This window comes from Symphalangus syndactylus, chromosome 2 (assembly GCF_028878055.3).
Source record: "Symphalangus syndactylus isolate Jambi chromosome 2, NHGRI_mSymSyn1-v2.1_pri, whole genome shotgun sequence".
Lineage (NCBI taxonomy): Eukaryota > Metazoa > Chordata > Mammalia > Primates > Hylobatidae > Symphalangus > Symphalangus syndactylus.
Window position 1 is genome coordinate 85,127,054 of NC_072424.2, and position 19,977 is coordinate 85,147,030.

At 38.8% G+C, this 19,977-nt stretch overlaps 1 protein-coding gene across 5 annotated transcripts in view; it reads right to left on the reverse strand.

Annotated features, from left to right (window-relative positions):
- The window catches only part of PDSS2 (decaprenyl diphosphate synthase subunit 2), a 317,872-nt gene that overhangs the window by 172,117 nt on the left and 125,778 nt on the right, over nt 1–19,977 (reverse strand). For 4 of the 5 annotated variants that reach the window (XM_063630738.1, XM_055260463.2, XM_055260474.2 and 1 more), the window contains exon 2: nt 12,847–12,981. The exons of the other annotated variant lie outside the window; for it this stretch is intronic. In XM_063630738.1, coding sequence (XP_063486808.1) covers nt 12,847–12,981 — 135 coding nt within the window. The remainder of the gene's footprint in view (nt 1–12,846; nt 12,982–19,977) is intronic. 5 annotated transcript variants of the gene reach the window in all.

Consider the following 19,977-nt stretch of genomic DNA (forward strand, 5'->3'; position numbering starts at 1 on the left):
TGTTTTAAGATTTCACAGAACCTTTCTTCTATGTTCTAGCTCTAAATACACCATGGCTTTTCCCGGAGTGTCCAAATCCTATATGATCATGAGCAGATATGCCTAACTTCTACAAGCCACAAACTGAGGAGCTGAGAGGTGGGACCAGTGCTCAGTGCTCCCCTTATTTCCTCATCTTGGTGAAAACCACTGTTCCTTTGAAACCAGCTATACTTCCACCATCACTCCTCTTCTCTGTGCCTCTACATTTATTGAAGTCTCAGTGCTGTTGTTCTGGTTGACTTCAATCATGTGAATTGCCCACCCTATAGTTTTTCAATCTACTCAATTCAACCACCTCCACTGTATTCTATCAAACCCACTTTAAGGCACAACTGAACATAACCAATCAGAATTGTTCCACTTTTGAAATCTCCACTTGGATATCCAAATTTCCATCTACAACCTACTGTCTTTTCAGCTCTCTCATTGCATTACCACTTCCACCCCTGCAATCTGATTCATCATGATCTCCAGTCCCTTGATCACTACTCTCTCTCTAGTTTTGGGCTCCCTCAATCTCACTTCCTACCTGATGGGGCCTAAACAATCATATTAGATCAGCCTACACTCTTGCACATACCCTTTTCTTGATGACAAAGAAAAACATTAATCATGCTTTTATCTTCCTCACATCCACTCTAGGGCTGCTAGGAATTGCCTGTTGCTGTGTTAAGGAATTTGTATTTAATCCTGTAGGGAATGCAATTGAAGAGTTAAGGATATTTTACTCCACTTAAAAACTTGAGGCCAGGCCAGGTGTGGTGGCTCATGTATGTAATCCCAGCACTTTGGGAAGCCAACGCAGGTGGACCACTTGAGGCCAGGAGTTTGAGCCCAGCCTGACCAACAGTGAAATCCCGTTTCCACTAAAAATACAAAAAAATAGCCGGGCATGAAGGCGCCCACCTGTAATCCCAGTTACTTGAGAGGCTGAGGCATGAGAATCACTTGAGCCGGGGAGGTGGAGGTTGCAGTGAGCTGTGATCAGGCCACTGTACTCCAGCCTGGGTGACAGAGTGAGACTATCTCAAAAGAAAAAGCAAACAAACAAAACAACAACAACAACAACAAAAAACTTGAGGCTGGGTGTGGTGGCTCATGCCTGTAATCCCAGCACTTTGGAGACCCAGGTGGGTGGCTCACTTGAGCCTAGGAGTCTGAGACAGGCCTGGGCACCATGGCAAAAACGCCTCTCTACAAAAAATACAAAAACATTAGCCAGGCATGGTACATGCACCTGTAGTCTCAGCTACTCATTTGAGCCCGGGACATTGAGGCGCAGTGAGCCATGATCGTTCCACTGCACTCCAGCCTGGGCAATAGAGGGAGACCCTGTCTCAAAAAACAAAAACCTTGAGAAGAGGAGGGAATGAGGGAAATCTTAACAACAGAAAAGGGAGACTCAAGATTCCAGTAACTATAGAGAGGGAGGATGCCAGGATTAGAGATAACCAATCAGCGAATCTGCCCTCTTTGCCTCTATCATCAACACCACCCACTTTCAGGAGTGAGAAGGAAAGTCCAAGAGCACAGTGAGGAAGACATTTCTCAGGCACTTATTCATATTTGAATAAGAAATATTCAGTGTCTTTCAGTGTCCAGTGCTGTGCCTTGCAGAGACAGGAGGTGGTCAGGGTGACTTATTCTGGACCACAGGATAGTTGAACCTAGCTAGATGTGTACCCTGTTAGTTAAGCTCCTGGTTTGAAGCCCATTATTGCCCCTGCTGTAAAGATGAGTAATTTCAAAGAGTGATTAAGTAACTTACTTAAGGTCAAATAGCTAATCAATTGCAGAATTGAGACAAGAACCCAGATCTCTGGCCCTTCATCTATGCCTTTATTATGACACACTGTTTACCACTGAGATGCCTTCCGTATGAGTTCAAAGGATCACCATTAAGTCATGAAGCTACTAAACTGACTCTGCCAATAAAATTAATATTTTAAGTGATTTGCACAACTTCTATCGCATGATGAATGCCCAAAATTAAGCACTGTTTAAAATGTAGAATTAGTCACTGGACAGTGCCTTTAACTTTGGCTACTTACCAGTCAACATACAGCCCTTCTTTAAGGAAAGGATTTTAAAATTTTTTACTATCAACAAAAACAATTTATGCAGCTTGTGTTTTGCTGTGATAGATTAGGCAGGCTAATCTATATCATGTTATTTACATGCAATAAACTAACTCAGCTGAGTAGATTAGTAGGTAAGCCTACCTACTTTTTGTGGTTAATAATACTGTTTTGTAAGAAGCTGATCCTATTTTGTGTTTTTCCAAAAGCTCTGGTGAAGTAATGACTTCTGACGTACAGTAAGTTAAACATAAAGAGCCTTCCCTTTTCTTGCTCAACATATAATTGCTGCATTTGTGCATGCTGTGTAAGTTGAACATAACAATAAAAACTTAATGAAGAAAATAAGCACTGGTTGTAATGAATTAGTAATATTACTAGGTTTGTATCTGGAGTTTACATTTACTGTTGTAAGTAGAATACAATCAATAGGAATATGTAATCAAATTGCACATGCTTTCATCTCTTGAGATTTATCTGAAAAGGAGCTGAGATATCTTTAGGAAATTATTTTCAAAAGCCTACACTAAATTCAATTATTCTGCATAATCATTTAAAATCACTGTCAATAAGTGCTCCTCATTTTTAAGGTTCTTGTAGTACAAAAAGATACGTTTCTTAAATAGGCTTTTATTGCTTTACAAGTATGAAATATAACTTTTTCATTTTTAAATTTACTTATACAAAATAACATGAATAGGTTGTTTATTAAAAAACTGAAATACTACATATAAAGTCACCTTTAGACTATTCCCTTATATCTGTTTCCAAACCTCTCCAACCCCTTCTTTCTTCAACCACTGTTATTAGCAGGTGAGTAAGGTTCCTTCCAGACTCTTTGTTTGCATTCACGTGTTATCTTAAAAACAAAACAAAACCATAACTGATTTTTAAAATGCTACATATTTCAATATTACCTATTTCATGTTTATATAATTGACCCTAAATAAATAACATGATCAACATGTTCCGCCTTAAGCCTCATTTCTTAAGATGTTTTTTGATTTGATCAGTCCCCAAGGGAAATATAGTTTGTTAATTTTGTTTGGCATTTTTAAGTGCTAGACGAATTCTAATGTGTGGAATGAAGGTGAGGATTGATAGTCACAGCCTATTGTTACTATAATTAGAAGTCATCAGATGCTAATTAGTACCACATTAAAATGATAAATTATGAACTACAATATTTGCAGCTGAGACCAAGTCCAATTCCCTAAATGTAAAGGTTTATAGAAAAAAAAACTGGCCTCTTTCACAGCTTTTTATATTCTCCCTTCTTTCCTTAAGATTATTTCACACAGGCCTCCAAATATTCTATCACTTCCTCTAACACTACACTAAGTGTAACCAATTTTCACTTAGAGGAGAAAGTAATGTTAAGATCTGTAATTTGATTTTAAGATGTTTCTAGATTTAACTTATAGTTATGTTTATGATGCTTTTTGTATAAGTTCTTGAAGCCCAACAATTACCTCAGTACGTACAGGTGCTTCTTAACTTATAATGGGGTTATGTCCTGATTAATCCATTAAAAGTCGGAAAATTTTAAGTTGCACCATGGTAAGCCAGGGACTACTTGCATATCATTAATTTAACCGTAATCAATTGAATACACCGAGTGAAGAATTAGCACAAATGCCAAGAAATTGATGGTGTCCATTTAAACAGATGGCAAATTTTAAAAAGCTAATCTAAAGATAGCATTTTACTTCATTCTTGCTTTTTTTAACAAAAATAATTTTTTTAATAGTTTATTATTTTTATTTGTAGCTTATGCATTTTCACAGGATATTTGATCTGGTCAAAGAGGCCAAAGGATAAAAGTTCAGGTCAGCCCAGGGACTCCAAAGCCCTCATTCTAATTACAGGATAGGGTTTCTAAGCTAACTACCTGTTCATGTCTTTTGTCCATGTTTGTGTTGTAATTTTCTTCTTCTTCCTGATATATACAATTTTCAACTGATTTGTAGGTTACAATTTGGCTTTTGGTCATGTATGTTGTGAACATTTTTGTAATTTGGGGTTTGTCTTTTGACTTCATGGGAATTTTTTCCACTGAAGAGTTATTTTTTGTGCAAATGTGTTAATCTTTTCATTTATAGTGTCTGAGTTTTAGAACTTTTTCATAAAGCCCTCCCTGCTCTGAGATAAATACTACCACTACTAGTGACAATTATTCAGCCATGAACAAATAGTCATTGCTATCTATATGCTAGAAACATGCTGAATGCTGGGGTAATATGGATAAAATACAATTATCTGAACCATGTTTTTTCCTTTTCTTTTTTTTTTTTGAGACAGAGTCTTGCTCTGTTGCCCAGGCTGGAGTGCAGTGGCACAATCTTGGCTCACTGCAACCTCCGTCTCCCGCGTTGAAGTGATTCTCCTGCCTCAGCCTCCCGAGTAGCTGGGACTTACAGGCAGATACCACCATGCCTGGCTAATTTTTTTTTTTTTTGTATTTTAGTAGAGACGGGATTTTGCCATGTTGGCCAGGCTGGTCTCAAACTCCTGACCTCAAGTGATCCGCCCATCTTGGCCTCACAAAGTATTGGCATTACAGGCATAAGCTACTGCACCCAGCCCAATCATCTGAACTATGTTTAAAAGCACATAGAGGACACAGTCTTCTCTTATCAGCATTACAAATAAATACAGAAAATGTTTGGTCATGATTTTCTTCTTATTCGCCAACTCACCTGCCACCCAGAAGTCACATAAGTAATAAGATAAAAATAGTTGTTTTGGCTGCGCACAGGGGCTCACCTGTAATCCCAGCACTTTGGGAGGCCAAGGAGGGCAGATCACTTGAGGCCAGGAGTTCAATACCAGCCTGGCCAACCTGGTGAAACCCTGCCTCTACTAAAAATAGAAAAATTAGCCAGGCGTGGTGGTGCAGACCTGTAATCCCAGCTACTCGGGAGGCTGAGGCAGGAGAATCGTTTGAACCTGGGTGGTGGAGGTTGCAGTGAGCCGAGATCATGCCACTGCACTACATTCTGGGTGACAGAGCAGGGCTCTGTCTCAAAAAAAAAAAAAAAAAAGTAGCTGTTTTACAAACAGAATTGGTATGCTTTAAAATTGGTCAGTATCCATTATGTATCCTGGCAAATAGACCATCTAAAAAGAAGAAATGCCAACGATCACTTTACTTCTCATTCAATTACTCATTTAATGTTTTTTCATTCTTGCATATTCTACTTATAACTGAATTGATCTCTGTAGCAAACAGATTAGAGACAGAGCAAGGTGGGTAAAAAGAAGGCGGCTACACTTCTAAAAATGAATATGTGTGTCCCAGGACACTGCAGATCTTTAATTCAATTTAGTGTTTTTTTCCTCAGATTGGCAGGTGTGTCTCGCGGTTCGATGTGGTCCAGCAGGTCCCTATGCTGCAATTCTGATGCAGTGGGAACATCATCACTGCACTGGTCCCGAGCAGCAGCATATTCTCTACCCTCTGCTGCTTAGAGGAAATGGAGTTAAGGGTAACACAAACTCAGGAGAGTCTAAAACCTATCAGTAAAACTTCAAAACTTACAGATACCAGAATTGAAGCTGCAGATAACAGAGGTGGGTAAAGAAAGTGTAGTAAAAAAAGGAATCGGTTGAAATATGAAGGAAAATAAACTTTTGATGAGACTTAAAAAATTTCCCTGGACAGGGCCAGGCATGGTGGCTCACGCCTGTAATCCCAGCACTTTGGGAGGCCGAGGCAAGCGGATCACGAGGTCAAGACATCGAGACCATCCTGGCCAACATGGTGAAACCCTGTCTCTGCTAAAAATACAAAAAGATTAGCTGAGTGTGGTGGCACATGCCTGTAGTCCCAGCTACTTGGAAGGCTGAGGCAGGAGAATCACTTGAACTTGGGAGGTGGAGGGTGCAGTGAGCCAAGATTGCGCCACTGCACTCACTCCAGCCTGGCAACAAAGTGAGACTCAGTCTCAAAAAAAAAAAAAAAAAAAAAAAAAAAAATTTCCCTGGACATTCTGCAACACCTTTTAAATGTTGTGTTATATTTTGGTATTTGTGTGTGTGTGTGTGCTATTCTACTAACACTTTTCCTTTTTTTTTGAAATAGAGTCTTGCTCTATCGCCCAGGCTGGAGTGCAGTGGTGTGAACCTGGCTCACTGCAACCTCCGCCTCCCAGGTTCAAGTAATTCTCTGCCTCAGTCTCTTGAATAGCAGGGATTACAGGCGCCCACCATCATGCCCAGCTAATTTTTTTGTATTTTTAGTAGAGACGGGGTTTCACCGTCTTGGCCAGGCTGGTCTTGAACTCCTGACCTCGTGATCCACCCACTTCGGCCTCCCAAAGTGCTGGGATTACAGGCATGAGACATGGCGCCCGGTCAACACTTTTCTTTTCCTTCTTTAAATATATTATATTGCTTCACATAATAACTAGCTTAAAATTAAGATTGTTTCATGAAGAGTGCTTCAGAGTCTGATTATAGCTCACATCCTGAACTACAGGTTGCAAAGGACATAATAAACCGCCATCCCTTTAAGTCATCGTCCATGTTAAACTACTCTGTAAGACTTACACTGTAAAACACGTGTTTCAAATGTTTGTTTCAGTCTAAAACACTTATGTTATACAGAAGATCCAGTCATCCAGATAGAGATTTAAATGAATACTATGTCCAAGGCATTGGCGAGCTATAAAAGTACACAAAGCTAAGTGCCTACTCTGAAGGAGTGGGAAATCTAATAAAGGCCATGAAGCAGCATGACTGGGGTCTGGAACGGCAATGATAAACCACATTTGTGAAGCATATTCTATGTATGAGGCACTGTTGTAAGGGTTCTCGACGTATTAACTTACTTAATCCACTTAATAGACATATGAGGCACAGAGAGGTTATCTAACTTGTCTGGGGTCACACAGCTAGTAAGTGATGAAACAAGGATTTGAACCCAGACAATTTATAACCAATATACATATTTCTTCCTCTACTTGACTACTTAATGTGGGACCTCGGAAAGTTACTTCACCTGAGTCTCAGTTTTTTCACTGGTGAAACTGTTTTCTTTTCTTTTCTTTGTTATTTTAGTAGAGATGAGGTTTCACCATGTTGGCCAGGCTGGTCTCGAACTCCTGACCTCAAATGATCCACCCACCTCAGCCTCCCAAAGTGCTGGGTTTACAGGTGTGAGCCACCGTGCCCAGCCTGAAACTGTTATTTCTGCCTCACAGAGTTCTCATTAGGATTCAAAGTTAGGCATGCTGATATAGAGAAACATATACCAAACTTTTGCAGCTTTCCACAAGGTGTACTACTACTGACAGGGACCAATGGGTTCTGTAGTCAAATGACTGGGAAACAATATCTCAAAGTCATGATACATAAATCCGTACCTAACTCCTGAGAATTCTCAAATGAAGGAATCTCTCTAACTCTGTTTAACTTGGTATGCCCACACTTAATTGATCCCAGAACCTTTTGTCCCACTGAACACCTAGTTACAACTTAAGCTCTGGAAGAGAAATTGGTAAATGCTGACAAGAAAAAGGCATGAAATCAAAGGACCCAGTGAGTTCAAGTCTGGTTCAGCCAATTGTTAACTGCTTGCTATGGGCAACGGCTCCATCCCCTCTCCATGTCTCTGCTTTCCCTCTCAGCTTTTGCCTAGACGACTTCACTAATTCCCTGGCTGACTCTCTATCTTGGACCTCACCTCTCAGGGTCACCTTCTAAGCATCAGCTAATTATGTTCCATAGCACAGATACAGTAACGTGACCCCTTTTGCTTAAACACCTTTTTGATAATAGCTAAGAATAAGAGCAAACACTTACAGAATGCTTACTGTGCCATGCATTATTCTACTCACTCGTTTAATTCTGAAAACCATTCTGTGAAGTACATACTGAGGCGCGGCTAGTAGGTGGTGCAATCAGCTTCCAGATTCCAAGTCCACTCTGCTGCCTCTTGAACTCCCCACAATTTATCCAGGATATCGCCCTAATTCCTCAGGCCCTTCACAGTCTGACTTCAACCTTTCCTTTCCACCTCATCTTCATTCCCTGCTTCTCATATATGAGTTTCTAGGGCTGTGAGGCTGGCCTGTAGATGGCTGCCTTCAGTTCACAGGGCATTCTCCCTGTATATGCATATCTGTGTCCAAATTTCCCCTTTTTATAAGGATGCCAGTTATACTGAGTTAGGGCCCATTCGAATGACCTCATTTTGACTTGATTAGCTCTATAAAGATCCTTTCTCCTAATAAGGTCACATTGTGAGGTACTAGGGGTTAGGACTTCAACACATGAATTTTGGGAGGATAAAATTCAATCCATAATACCTGCATACATAATGAAGCTAGTCTCTTTTCCATAAATTCATACAATCATGTAACAGTTATTCATACAATCACTCAGTTATGTACTGAGTGCCTATTAATTACAATGTTGGTACTGTTCTGAGCCCTGCTAAGTACTTCTATACCCCACGTCTTTGTGGGGTGTAGAAGCAGGGTGCAGTGGCGGGCACCTGTAATCCCAGCTACTTGGGTGGCTGAGGCAGGAGAATCGCTTGAACCTGGGAGGCAGTGGCTTCAGTGAGCCAAGACTGCGTCACTTCACTCCAGCCTGGGTGACAGAGCAAGACTCTGTCTCAAAAAAAAAAAAAAAAAAAAAAGGAAAAAGGTAACATTTGCTGTTGTCAACAGATAAACCCTAAAATTTAAGTGGCTTAACAAATAGATTGTTCTTCTCATACATCTAGTCTGTATGGATGTTCCTGATGGGCAGGTGACTTTCCTTCAAGAGTGATTCAGAGACACAGGCAACTTTCATCTTGAATGGGTCACTTCCCAGATCATCTGCTTAACAAGTATTACAAATGCAACATTTTTATGGCCAGGAAATAGTAAATATCACTTCTACTCCTACTCTATTGGCTAGATCTCAGTCACATGGCCACCCACCTGCATGGGAAGCTGAGAAATGTAGTCCAGCTCGGTACTCAAGAAGAAAAGAAAATGCATTTGGCATACTTGCTTCAGTCTCTTCTACCAGTTAAAGGTGCTGGGAAACTTCAGGAAATGAAAGCAGAGTGCAAATATGTTCAGTCTGTGGACTGCTTTTAACTACTAGTTAGAAGAGAAGATTGAGTCAGTTCTTGATAAAACAACCAAGAAAGTGGAACCATCAGCCAAAATATTCACGTGAATTTCTGTAAACTTAATAATCATATCATGAGAAAAATCTAGACTTTTAAAAATTATGCGTTACCTATTGTAATAAACTATCTTTTGTACACAAAATAAAACTATGCTATTACTAATAGAATGGGAAGTTGTAAACATTTTCTTGATTGTGGCTAGGGATAATAAGTTCACAGTCTTGTTGGCAAAAGGCTATGGTGAATGTTTACGGTACATTTTTATAAATGTGGCTTTCTTGCCCGATTTTCAAAATGTAGTTATTACATTTTAGCCTAAATTCTGCCTCTCCTGGCTGTTATATGATTAGTTCACTAGATATCCACAGCACCAATTATATCCTTAGGCCAAACAAAAGAGATCACCTAACTCCCATTTGGTCCCTCAGGTAATTTACTCAGGTCCCATTATCTGATATCAAAGTCAAGTTTATGAGAGAAAAAATACCAACAAGGTAAATCCCAGTAGTTTGGAGGTGAATTAAAAAGCTCCCAAATCAGTACTTCCCTCAAATGTTAAATAATTCACTGTAGCATTATAGATACAAGACTCCAGCAAAAGTTACACTTGAACAATTAAGGAAGCAAGAGCTAAAGAAATGACTTCAGGGGTAGAGAAACAAATTAATGGTTTCTCATAGTACTATACCAAATTACTTTTTCACATTAACAAGTGTGTAAAACACCCAAACACCCCCAATGACTTACTAGATGAAGTCTGATTATAGAAAACAGCCTGGGTTTACATGCCAGGATTATTCCTTAAATGTAACTGTGGATTCTATAGACTTGAGTATAAAGCCCATTTATGTTATTTGGAAAGGTTTCATGTTCACAATGTACCCCTACTCTTTTCCAAAGTTGTTTTAGTCAAATTGCTTGGATTATAATGACCATCTACCAACATGTTATGTGAAGGACCAAAAGCAATGAAATTGTTTCCTAGAGGCTAGATAAGAATTAGAAACGCAAGGTTACATCACAGTGCACCATGTGCATACAGATTAATAGCTCCTGCCGAATAGAAAGAGTATACACTTTGAGATAAAAATGGGATTTCAATCCCAACTCTATCACTTTCTAGCTAAAATATTTCAGATAAGTCTTAACCTGAGTATTAGCAATCTCTTCTGTAAAATAGGAATAATTTACTTATGTAACAAATATTTATTGAATCTTTACTATGTATCACATAGTATTTTGCAAGGATTATTTTAGGATTAGAGATAAAAAATTAGTAGGTGCTCATTATCTGTACGTGTGGTTATCCAAATATACAAGCAGATGACTAATAAGAAAGGGTCAAAGTCAGCAGACTGAAAATCAATGGAATTCCTAACCGAAAACAGAGATATATGGGATACAAGGCAATGTGAGGTCCATTTGCTTTCCAGGGACTAACAGGTAATTAGTACTCATTCTAAATTTTTATATATTTTCTCTAGTTATTGCAACTAAACTTAGCCAAGAGTTATCTACAAAATTTATAAGGTAAACTTTTTTTTTTTTTGAGACAGGGTCTCATTCTGTTGCCCAGGCTGGAATGCAATGGTGCAATCTTAGCTCACTGCAACCTCTGCCTCCAAGGCTCAAGCGATCCTTCCACCTCAGCCTCCTGAATAGCTGGGACTACAGGCACATGCCACCATGTCTGGCTAATTTTTTATATTTTTTGTAGCGACTGGGTTTCTCCATGTTGCCCAGGCTGGTCTTGAACTCCTGGAGTCACATTATCCACCTGCCTCAGCCTCCCAAAGTGCTGGGATTATGGGCATCAGCCATCACACCCGGCCTGTAAGGTAAACTTTTGAGCTCTAATTCAAGCAGGTTTTGGGGAAGGATGTAGATGTACTAAAGATGTGCCAAAGAGTTTTCCATTTAAAAGTTTTTAAAGATATGCTTACAAGACGACTTTTTTTAACATACTAATTTAATGCTAGTCTGATCTATAACTGAAATACATATATATTTTGAAATAGACTAGAAAGGTAGAATGCAATCAAGAAAAAATAAACAACAATGAGGTTTGGAAGGAACATGAGAACTACAGTTAGAGCTTCAACTCTCCCCATTACGTGTCACCAGAAAAAGCCTCAAAATTTTTGAATCTGTTTTCTTGAGTCAAATAAGCTTAACAACTCTTACTATGGTATTATTATAAGAACCAAATGGAATAGCTGTCATAAAAATGCTTAGTAACCTAAAAGCACTAAACAAATATGAACCATTTCAGAGTGAATAGGTGATCACAAAATATCCCTTATAGTGAAGGGTATTTGTATGGATGAATGGTAAAAGGTTTACAAAAAATTATATTGGTTGGAGGAATAGGCATTTGTAGTCACAACAGTAATCTTTTTGCTTGCTTGCTTGCTAATGAGGATCATTGAATTTCTGGCTGGCAAGCAACAGTAATCCCTAAATATTATGGAACAGAAAACATTTATGGACAAGACCACTAGAAATAAAAAAAAAAAACATAGATTTATTTTTAAAGTAAATCAACAAGGTCAATTAGCCATAAGTCAAAGTTCCTAGAAATACTGCTTTTTGTGAGGAAAATTTCCTTATCACCCATATTGTTAGGGTGGTTTTAATTTCATATGCCAAAGTCTACCTGTTGATTGTTACATCTATACAGGCTTTTAATACAGTGCCAAGCATATTGCTAGAATTAAATAAAATTATTGCTGACATACTGTTACTAAAAATATAACCAGTGATTTTTTTAAACAAAACTGAAAATTTTATTTTATATGCAGCAAAAAGTGAGTAATACATACTTACAAATTTGTTTTTTAATCTAAATGCATGAGACGTAAAAATTTTTTAATCCAATAACCAGTAAAAAAGTAGACTATAGCTCTTAAAATGATAGTAGCATCAATCTTTATACAATGAGGTATTATTTTATGTTATTTTATTTTGAGATAGAGTCTTGCTGGAGGGCAGTGACACGATCACGGCTTACTGCAGGCTTAACCTCCCTGGCCTCAAGCAATCCTCCTGCTTTGGTCTCCTGAGTAACAGGGACTACAGGCACATACCACCACAACTAGCTAATTTTTAAATTTTGTGTAGAGATGAGGTCTCACCATGTTGTCCAGGCTGGTCTCAAACTCTTGGTCTCAAGTGATCCACCAGCCTTGGCCTCCCAAAGTGCTAGAATTACAGGTGTGAGCTACTGTGCCCGGCCAACAAGGTATGATTTTGAGTAGATTTAAAAATCATAAATCCTGAACTAAGTGGCACAGAGGTCTCTACAGAGACACAATGATACATAATAACGGAGGGAGAAGTGATGAACAGAAAATTTTAAATGCCCAAAGTAGAAAGGAAAGTATTTCACACAAATGTGTGAAGAAATTTACTAGAGTTATGTGTAGAGTTGGCAAAGACTCACTTATTATGAACAATAAAAATCCATTTTTAACCTTATATTTTAATCTATCTTTGAATCAGAGAATGACAAAGAATGGTGATTTCCACTGACCTCTGTCCAGTAAAAGAAAACACGATGTAGAGAGCAATGTCAAAAGACTAAATTCTTCTTACCATGAGTAGATCCCACTGACCATGTCATAGTTCTGACATGAAGTGTTCACGCTGCTGGGCCCAGCTGCTTTAGAGATAAGGAGCACCACCAAGCCCCTCAACTGGAGGCTATTCCAGCTGTCATGTACAAGCCCCCTGCCAACAAGTAAAGAAGGAAGAGGATTAATATACCCTCACGAGATCATCAGATAACTTAGAAAACTGCTACAAACATGCTCACACTTCTAAAACTGGACAATGAGACTTATTGAAAAGAAACAGGGTCAGGGAGGAAAATTAATGTGAGGATGCCATGAGTTCAGGAAACAACTAGAGAAATTGTTGTTGCTTTTGTTGTTGTTTTTGAGACAGGGTTTTGCTCTGTCACCCAGGCTGAGTGCAGTGGCACAATCTCAACTCACTGCAGCCTCAACCTCCTGGTCCTAAGTGATCCTCCCATCTCAGTCTCCCTAGTAGCTGGAACTATAGGCATGCACCACGACGCTCAGCTAATTAAAAAAAAAAATGTAGAGTCAGAGTCTTGCTATGTTGCCCAGACTGGTCTTGAACTCTTGGACACAAGCAATCTTTCTGCCTTAGCCTCCCAAAGTGCTGGGATTACAGGCGTGAACCACCATGCCCAGCCCATGGCTAGTTTTAAAAGTGACAATCTTGCTGGTGGAAGTGGCTCACGTCTGTAATCCCAGTGCTTTGGGAGGCCAAGGTGGTCAGATGAGCCTAGGAGCTTGAGACTATCCCGGACAAGATGGTGAAACCCCGTCTCTACAAAAAATAGAAAAATAAGCTGGGCATGGTGGCACGTGCCTGTAGTTTCAGCTACTCAGGAGGCTGACAAGGGAGAATGACTTGAGCCCAGGGTTAGGGGGGTGCTGAGGCTGCAGTAAGCCAGGATGGCGCCACTGCACTCCAGGTGGGGAGACGGATTGAGACTCTGTTTCCAAAAAAAGAAAAAAAAAGTGACAATCTCACATTTGAGGCTTCCTCGTCTGCTCTGTCCTCTTTCTGGGTCTCCCTGCCCTCTACACACTATCTCACAGTCTTAATCATTTGCTCTGGTAACAAGAAGAACCCATAGTTTTAAACCGGTTTGTGACAGTTGATAGAAACTGACATATAAATCACATTGCTTGGATGAAGTGATACTATTTGGTGATGATGGTGGTAAACAGCAGTAAAAAATGATTTGTTTTCACAGGTAGAGAAGCAGCTCAGAGAATGAAAGGATTAAACCAAATTCAAAAGACTCAGAAATTTACTTGATAAGTAAATGAAAGTGAATGCCATCAGCAAAAATGTTGCTTATTACTTACAAACATTATAATTCTAGGCAACAACAAGGCTTTAACTTAGAATGTGGCATATCTTTTGATATGAGGACTGAACTTTTATAATTTCTGCTATACCTGAGGCTAGAAATACTTCCCAGGAATATATTTTCTTTTTAAAGTATTACAAATGGTTGTCATTCAAGAACAAAATGGCATCGTTTTAAAAAATTAGAAAACTATGGGCAATATATTACAGTAAAGTCATATTGAGAACAATGCTCATGAGCACTAATCAAATAGATTACAGCATACATAAATAATATACAAATATAGTTCTCGAATGCAGTAAGAAAATAAAAATTAGTGTTATAATACTTGACTGAATTATCAAGGCTTCCTTGTTGAGTTTTTGAACAAAGAATCAATTTAAGTTAATTAAGGTAACATAGCCAAAAATAATGAGTTAGTCCATTACTTAAGGAAAATCTTGGTTGGGTACAGTGGCTTATGCCTGTAATCCCAGCACTTTGGGGTGCCCGGGTCGGAGGGGTGGGGGGCGGATCACCTGAAGTCAGGGGTTCGAGACCAGCCCGGCCAACATGGCAAAACCCCGTCTCTACTAAAAATACAAAAATTAGCCAGGCGTGGTGGCAGGTACCTGTAATCTCAGCTACTCAGGGGGCTGAGGCAGGAGAATCACTTGAATCCAGAAGGTGGAGGTTGCAGTGAATTGAGATTAAGCCACTGCACTCCCAGCTTGGGTGACAGAGCGAGACTCCAACTCAAAAAAAAAAAAAAAAAAAAAAAAAAGGAAAATCTTTGCCCCTCATCTCCAAACAGAAATTTTTAAAAGGGGCCCCTTTTACCCTTCATTAGTTTCAAAGTAAGACAAATCATTAGGTTCTCTGCAAAGTAACAGCTATAGCTTTCTCTGCTTATATTCTGTCCTTAACCAGGTAGACAATCTTCAGCAAGTTAAAAGGGGTTTAAAATGATTTTTAAAAAGAAATTCTAATTTCCTAGGAAAAGGAAGTTAAAGTAATACAGTTACATCACAACAGAAACAAATAATCATCAGAAATGTCCCAAACTCTTTACTGTCATGTAACAATCTGCTTAAATCCCATGAACCTGAATTTTAGGGAGGTTAGGAGGCATCCTATTACGGAACACAAAAATGTAAAAGAAGAGGTTTTAAAATTTTTTTTTGCTTTGAATTACAACTTTTAACTTAGGCTACTAGATTCTTATTTATGTATTACCTATAGTGAATCTTTATTCTTCCTTTCTTTTATAATAAAGAGAAGGTCTGAATTGGCTTTCAATTCTAGAAAAGGAAAAGAAAAAGAGGTGTGTGTGTGTGTGTGTTTGGGGCTGGGCCTGGTCAGGGATTAAGGATATGATTCAGCAAGAACTCTAAGAGGTGAACCTTGAGACAAGTCTGACCAGATCACACAGATTTAACGGCCCTGACAACAGTTTTAACAGTATCTTCAAACTTTTCAGAAATATGACCTTTCACATACAACACACACACACACACACAAACTAACAATAGCAGCAGCAAACACTTATATTCTATATGTCAGAAACTGTTCTACATGTTTTACTATATATTAACTAAATTAATTCACAACTCTAAGAGGAGGGTACTACAATTATCCTGATTTTACAGATGGGGAATGAGGCACGCAGAGAAATCAAGTAACTTGTCTAAGGTACCATACCTGGTAGGTGGCAGAACCATGACAGAGCCAGGATTTGATCCCAGGCCAACAGGCTCTAGAGTCTACATACACTTTTAAACATTATGCTATGTAGTGATGCTCCATCTGCTTCCTTTGTACAAAACCATTTGCTACATCAAATTAGAACAGTTGGCTTTAGAACCAGACAAGCCTAGGTCTGAAAAAGTCTTCTGTTATTCACTAGCTGTGAGTGTGACTCTAAGGCTATGACCTCTTGTATAAAATGAGGGTAACAATGTCTACTTTTCATAGTCATTGTATGGAAGAGACAACATAGGTCAAAGTACATAACACTGTGGAAGCACATGGCCGGTGATCAAGTAATCAGTAAATTACAGTTTCTTTCCTTGTTACTTTTTTGTGATCTTATTTTTTTCTCAACTCTTACATTTTCTTTCTTCTACTTTCTCGTTGTAACTTTCAAAAAGTCTTCCCCACTCTACTAGCATATATAATCTCCTATGTTATTTACTTTTCTACCTCCTCAAATAACAAAAGTTAAGGAATTCTTCCCACCCCCAATCATTATTATCATTATCTCAATGATAATAATGAAAACACCCCTTTCAGAATGCATTACTGAAAAGGTCAGGAAAAGAAGCTGTAATGAACTGGGTGACAAAAATTAAGAGAGCATTCAGAAAAGCACACCTTCTGGTCATTAATTTTCACATAAGTCAGTGGTTAACAATCTGGAGGACAGACTAACAGCTTGAGTAAATTAAATAACTGTTTCCAAAACACCATTTCTTTAAATTCACTTCATTAACACTCTTAAAAAAACAGTACTGAAATAAGTGGATAATGCCTACAGCTCAAAATTTAGCTCACAACCAAAAGAGAATACGAAATTTTCCTCCAGAGCAAATAAAAAAAACAAACAAACAAACAAAAAAAACCATGGGATTCTAAACTTACAGAGATAATATGTTTCATGTAGCACAGGTCATATTTCATCTGGAACACTCTAATTTTTTCTCAGTGCTTCTCTTAAGGGATGCTGATAAGCTGTAGCACAACCAGAAAATGGTGAAATCACATACCACCACATCTATGAATGCTAGCTTAGAAAATGGTAAGCTTGGTGTTCTCAAACTTATTCAGTCAAGAGTGTACTGAAGCTCACTACATGCCAGGCTTGGTGCTAAACAGACAATGGAGAATATGATGAGGAGCACTGTTAAGATGTGGCCTCCCTTCTTGTGTATAGTAGTCTGGATTTAAAAATCACAATAAAATGTGGGATGAATTGTTTTAGGGGATGAATAAGGGCTGTGGGAGCACGTAGAAGAAGCAACTAACACAATTCAGGGGATGTCAAAGAGACTTCCATGAGATCTAAAGGATGAGAAGAAAGTAGCCAGGGGATCTGGGGCAGGGGTGAAAAAGTGTTCTGAAGAGAGAAACAGTATGTGTGGAGGTCTGAAGGGAAAAAGAGGAGGACACAGTTGTTTCTAGAGCCAATATGGCAGGAACACAGTATGTAAAGGAAGAACTGAGGGAAATAAATCTGGAGGGGCACAGGAGAGTTGTCTGTTCTTTTAAAAGGGTTCCCTGTGGAGAGGAGATAGATCTAGTAAGTATTAATTTTTTTTTCTTTTAGAGACAGGGTCTTGCTATATTGACTAGGCTACTTTTGAACTCTTGGCTTCAAGTGATCTTCTGGCCTGGCCTCCCTAATTGCTGGGATTACAGGGGTGAACCACTGAGCCAGGCTGTAAGTATTACTTTAGAGACTGATGCTAATGGACAGAAACTATAGCAGGCCAATTCTGGCTCAAAGAAATAAAAAACAGAGCAACCTCTGGTAATGCTGAGGTGCTTGTTACTAGAGATGTTTAGGAAGCTGCATGGACTCCGACATAATACGTTAGAGAGAAGCCTGGAATATGTGACATCTGAGGTTGTTTTCTTACTCTGTGATTCTATATGGCCTCACTTTACTACAGTTAATTATCTAATACTCCACAACATATACAAAAATTGAAAAAGCCTTGTCATTAAAGTTTCATAAATGAAAGCAATATTTAGTATTTTATAATCTTTATCATTAAAGTTCTACAGAGTTGGGTTTTCTTAGCTAATGAACAAAAATATCATTCATTCATTCGTTCATTAAATTAATGAGACTGGACACCTTCTATATATCAAGTACTGTGCTAGGCATGGATGCAATGGTGAGCAAAACCAGACATGGAGCTTGCAAAGCTTATGGTCTAATGGAAGAGACTGGTAATAAAAAATGAATCATGAGGAACTGTAAAACTACACTGGTAACAGACGCTACAAGGGAAAAAGAGCAAGAGTGCCATGAGAGCTTAGAATAGGGAAAATAACTTTGCAGGAAAGTCTGCAAAGAGTTGATATCCAAAGGAAGAAAAGGGGGTGTGGGAAGGAAACAGGTAAGGGGGGTATATTTGCAGCACAAGGAGGGGCATATGCAAGGCTGAGAGCACTGTATGAAATGAAACTGGTGGCAAACAGGAACTAGATCACCTCGGATGAACAGGCCATAAGAGGTTTGCTCTTTATCCAAAGAGCAATGCAAGGGCACTATGGTATTTTATTAAGCAGCCAGTAACATAATCAGATATTTTAGAAAACAAAACAAAATCATTTATCATCAGTGTAGAAAATGACTTGGGTAGACAAGAGAAGAGGAAACCAAGGGAGTATGAGGAACCCAATTAGGAGACTTTTGTAATACTCAATAAAAAAAAAAAGAGGGTAGCTTGATGGACAAACTAGAGATGTACCAAATCTAAAATAATATTTTGATTCAACTCAAAAAGATGTTGCATACTACATAGTCCTGGAAAATTAGCTAATATAGGCATATCACTAATTTTAAATAATATTATTCTAAATATGTTTGTAAGCTGAATTTTAGGTGGGGAGATCTTGGCCTCCTTTAAAGTTCTTCTCTAGATCTATAATAGATGAAGAGTAAACACTAATAACACTAATATTCTAAAAGCTAAACAATTTCATGGAAATAAGGATTGAGTAGGTAAAACTTTGGGCAAGTCAGCTCTGTCTTCTCACATTGTACTTTAGATGGCTGACTGCAGTTCTCACTGCATCACATCCTTCCACAGCTACTAACAAATTCATCTTCCTTCATCCAATCCTGTATCTTAGATCCTCAAACCACCACTATGGTACTTTTCTATTTATCCTCTTAAATTCCACTTCAACACATATGAAGGGTATACAAAGAAATAAGAGCTGTAAGAAAAGAGCTATAATAGTAGATTCAAAATTTGGTTAAATTGAATAATACGAGGAACAGATAACAAAGAAAAGTTACGAGCAGCTATCAGTGCACAACTAGATGCTAGAGGTGTCCCTCACAGTAGAGGCAGCATTCAGATTGAGCCTGAAAGATGGTCAAATTTCCCTGAGTAGGGACAGAAGCAGGAGAGGGGATGGGAATGGAGTTATGGGAATAGAAAGAAGGGTATTTTAGGAGAAAGAAATAGATAAGCAGTGACAAGAAGGTGGAAGAACACAGAACCAGTTTGGGAGCTGTGGGGCTACCCATTCGGGCAATGTGTGAAGGTAAAACAAGTCCAGGAAAACAGACAACCTAAAGAGTGAAGGGCCTTGAAAGTCAGGTTTAGAGTCTGGACTTAATTCTGCAGGAAATCTGGAGGCATAAGTGGTTTGTCTGCAAGGGAGAAATGTCATTAGAGCTAAAGACTAAAACTGTTACTCTGAGCCTAATCCTGTTACTCTGGCAGTTGCTATGTTGGGTACAGTGAAAAGGAGAAGGAAGATTAGTTAGGAGGAGCCTCTTCCAGTAGTCCAGGTGGGAGATAATGAGGGCCTAAATGAGGGTAGTGGCAATAGGGATGGGGAAGAAAAGCTGAATGATGGCAGTAGCATGGAGGTGGAAAAGGCTAGTGTGGCCAACTGATGGGATGAGGGAGACATTGGGGAGGGATCAGAAAGCAAACGAAAGGTAAGGGATGAACCTAAGATTCCAACTTGTTTGCTGGAGGTGATAATGCTACCGTTAGTAGGGATTGGAAAGAAGGAGGAGAACTAATGAGGAATGAATGAGTTCAGTTTTGAACATGTTAACTTTGAATGCAAGAGGGACTTCCAGATGG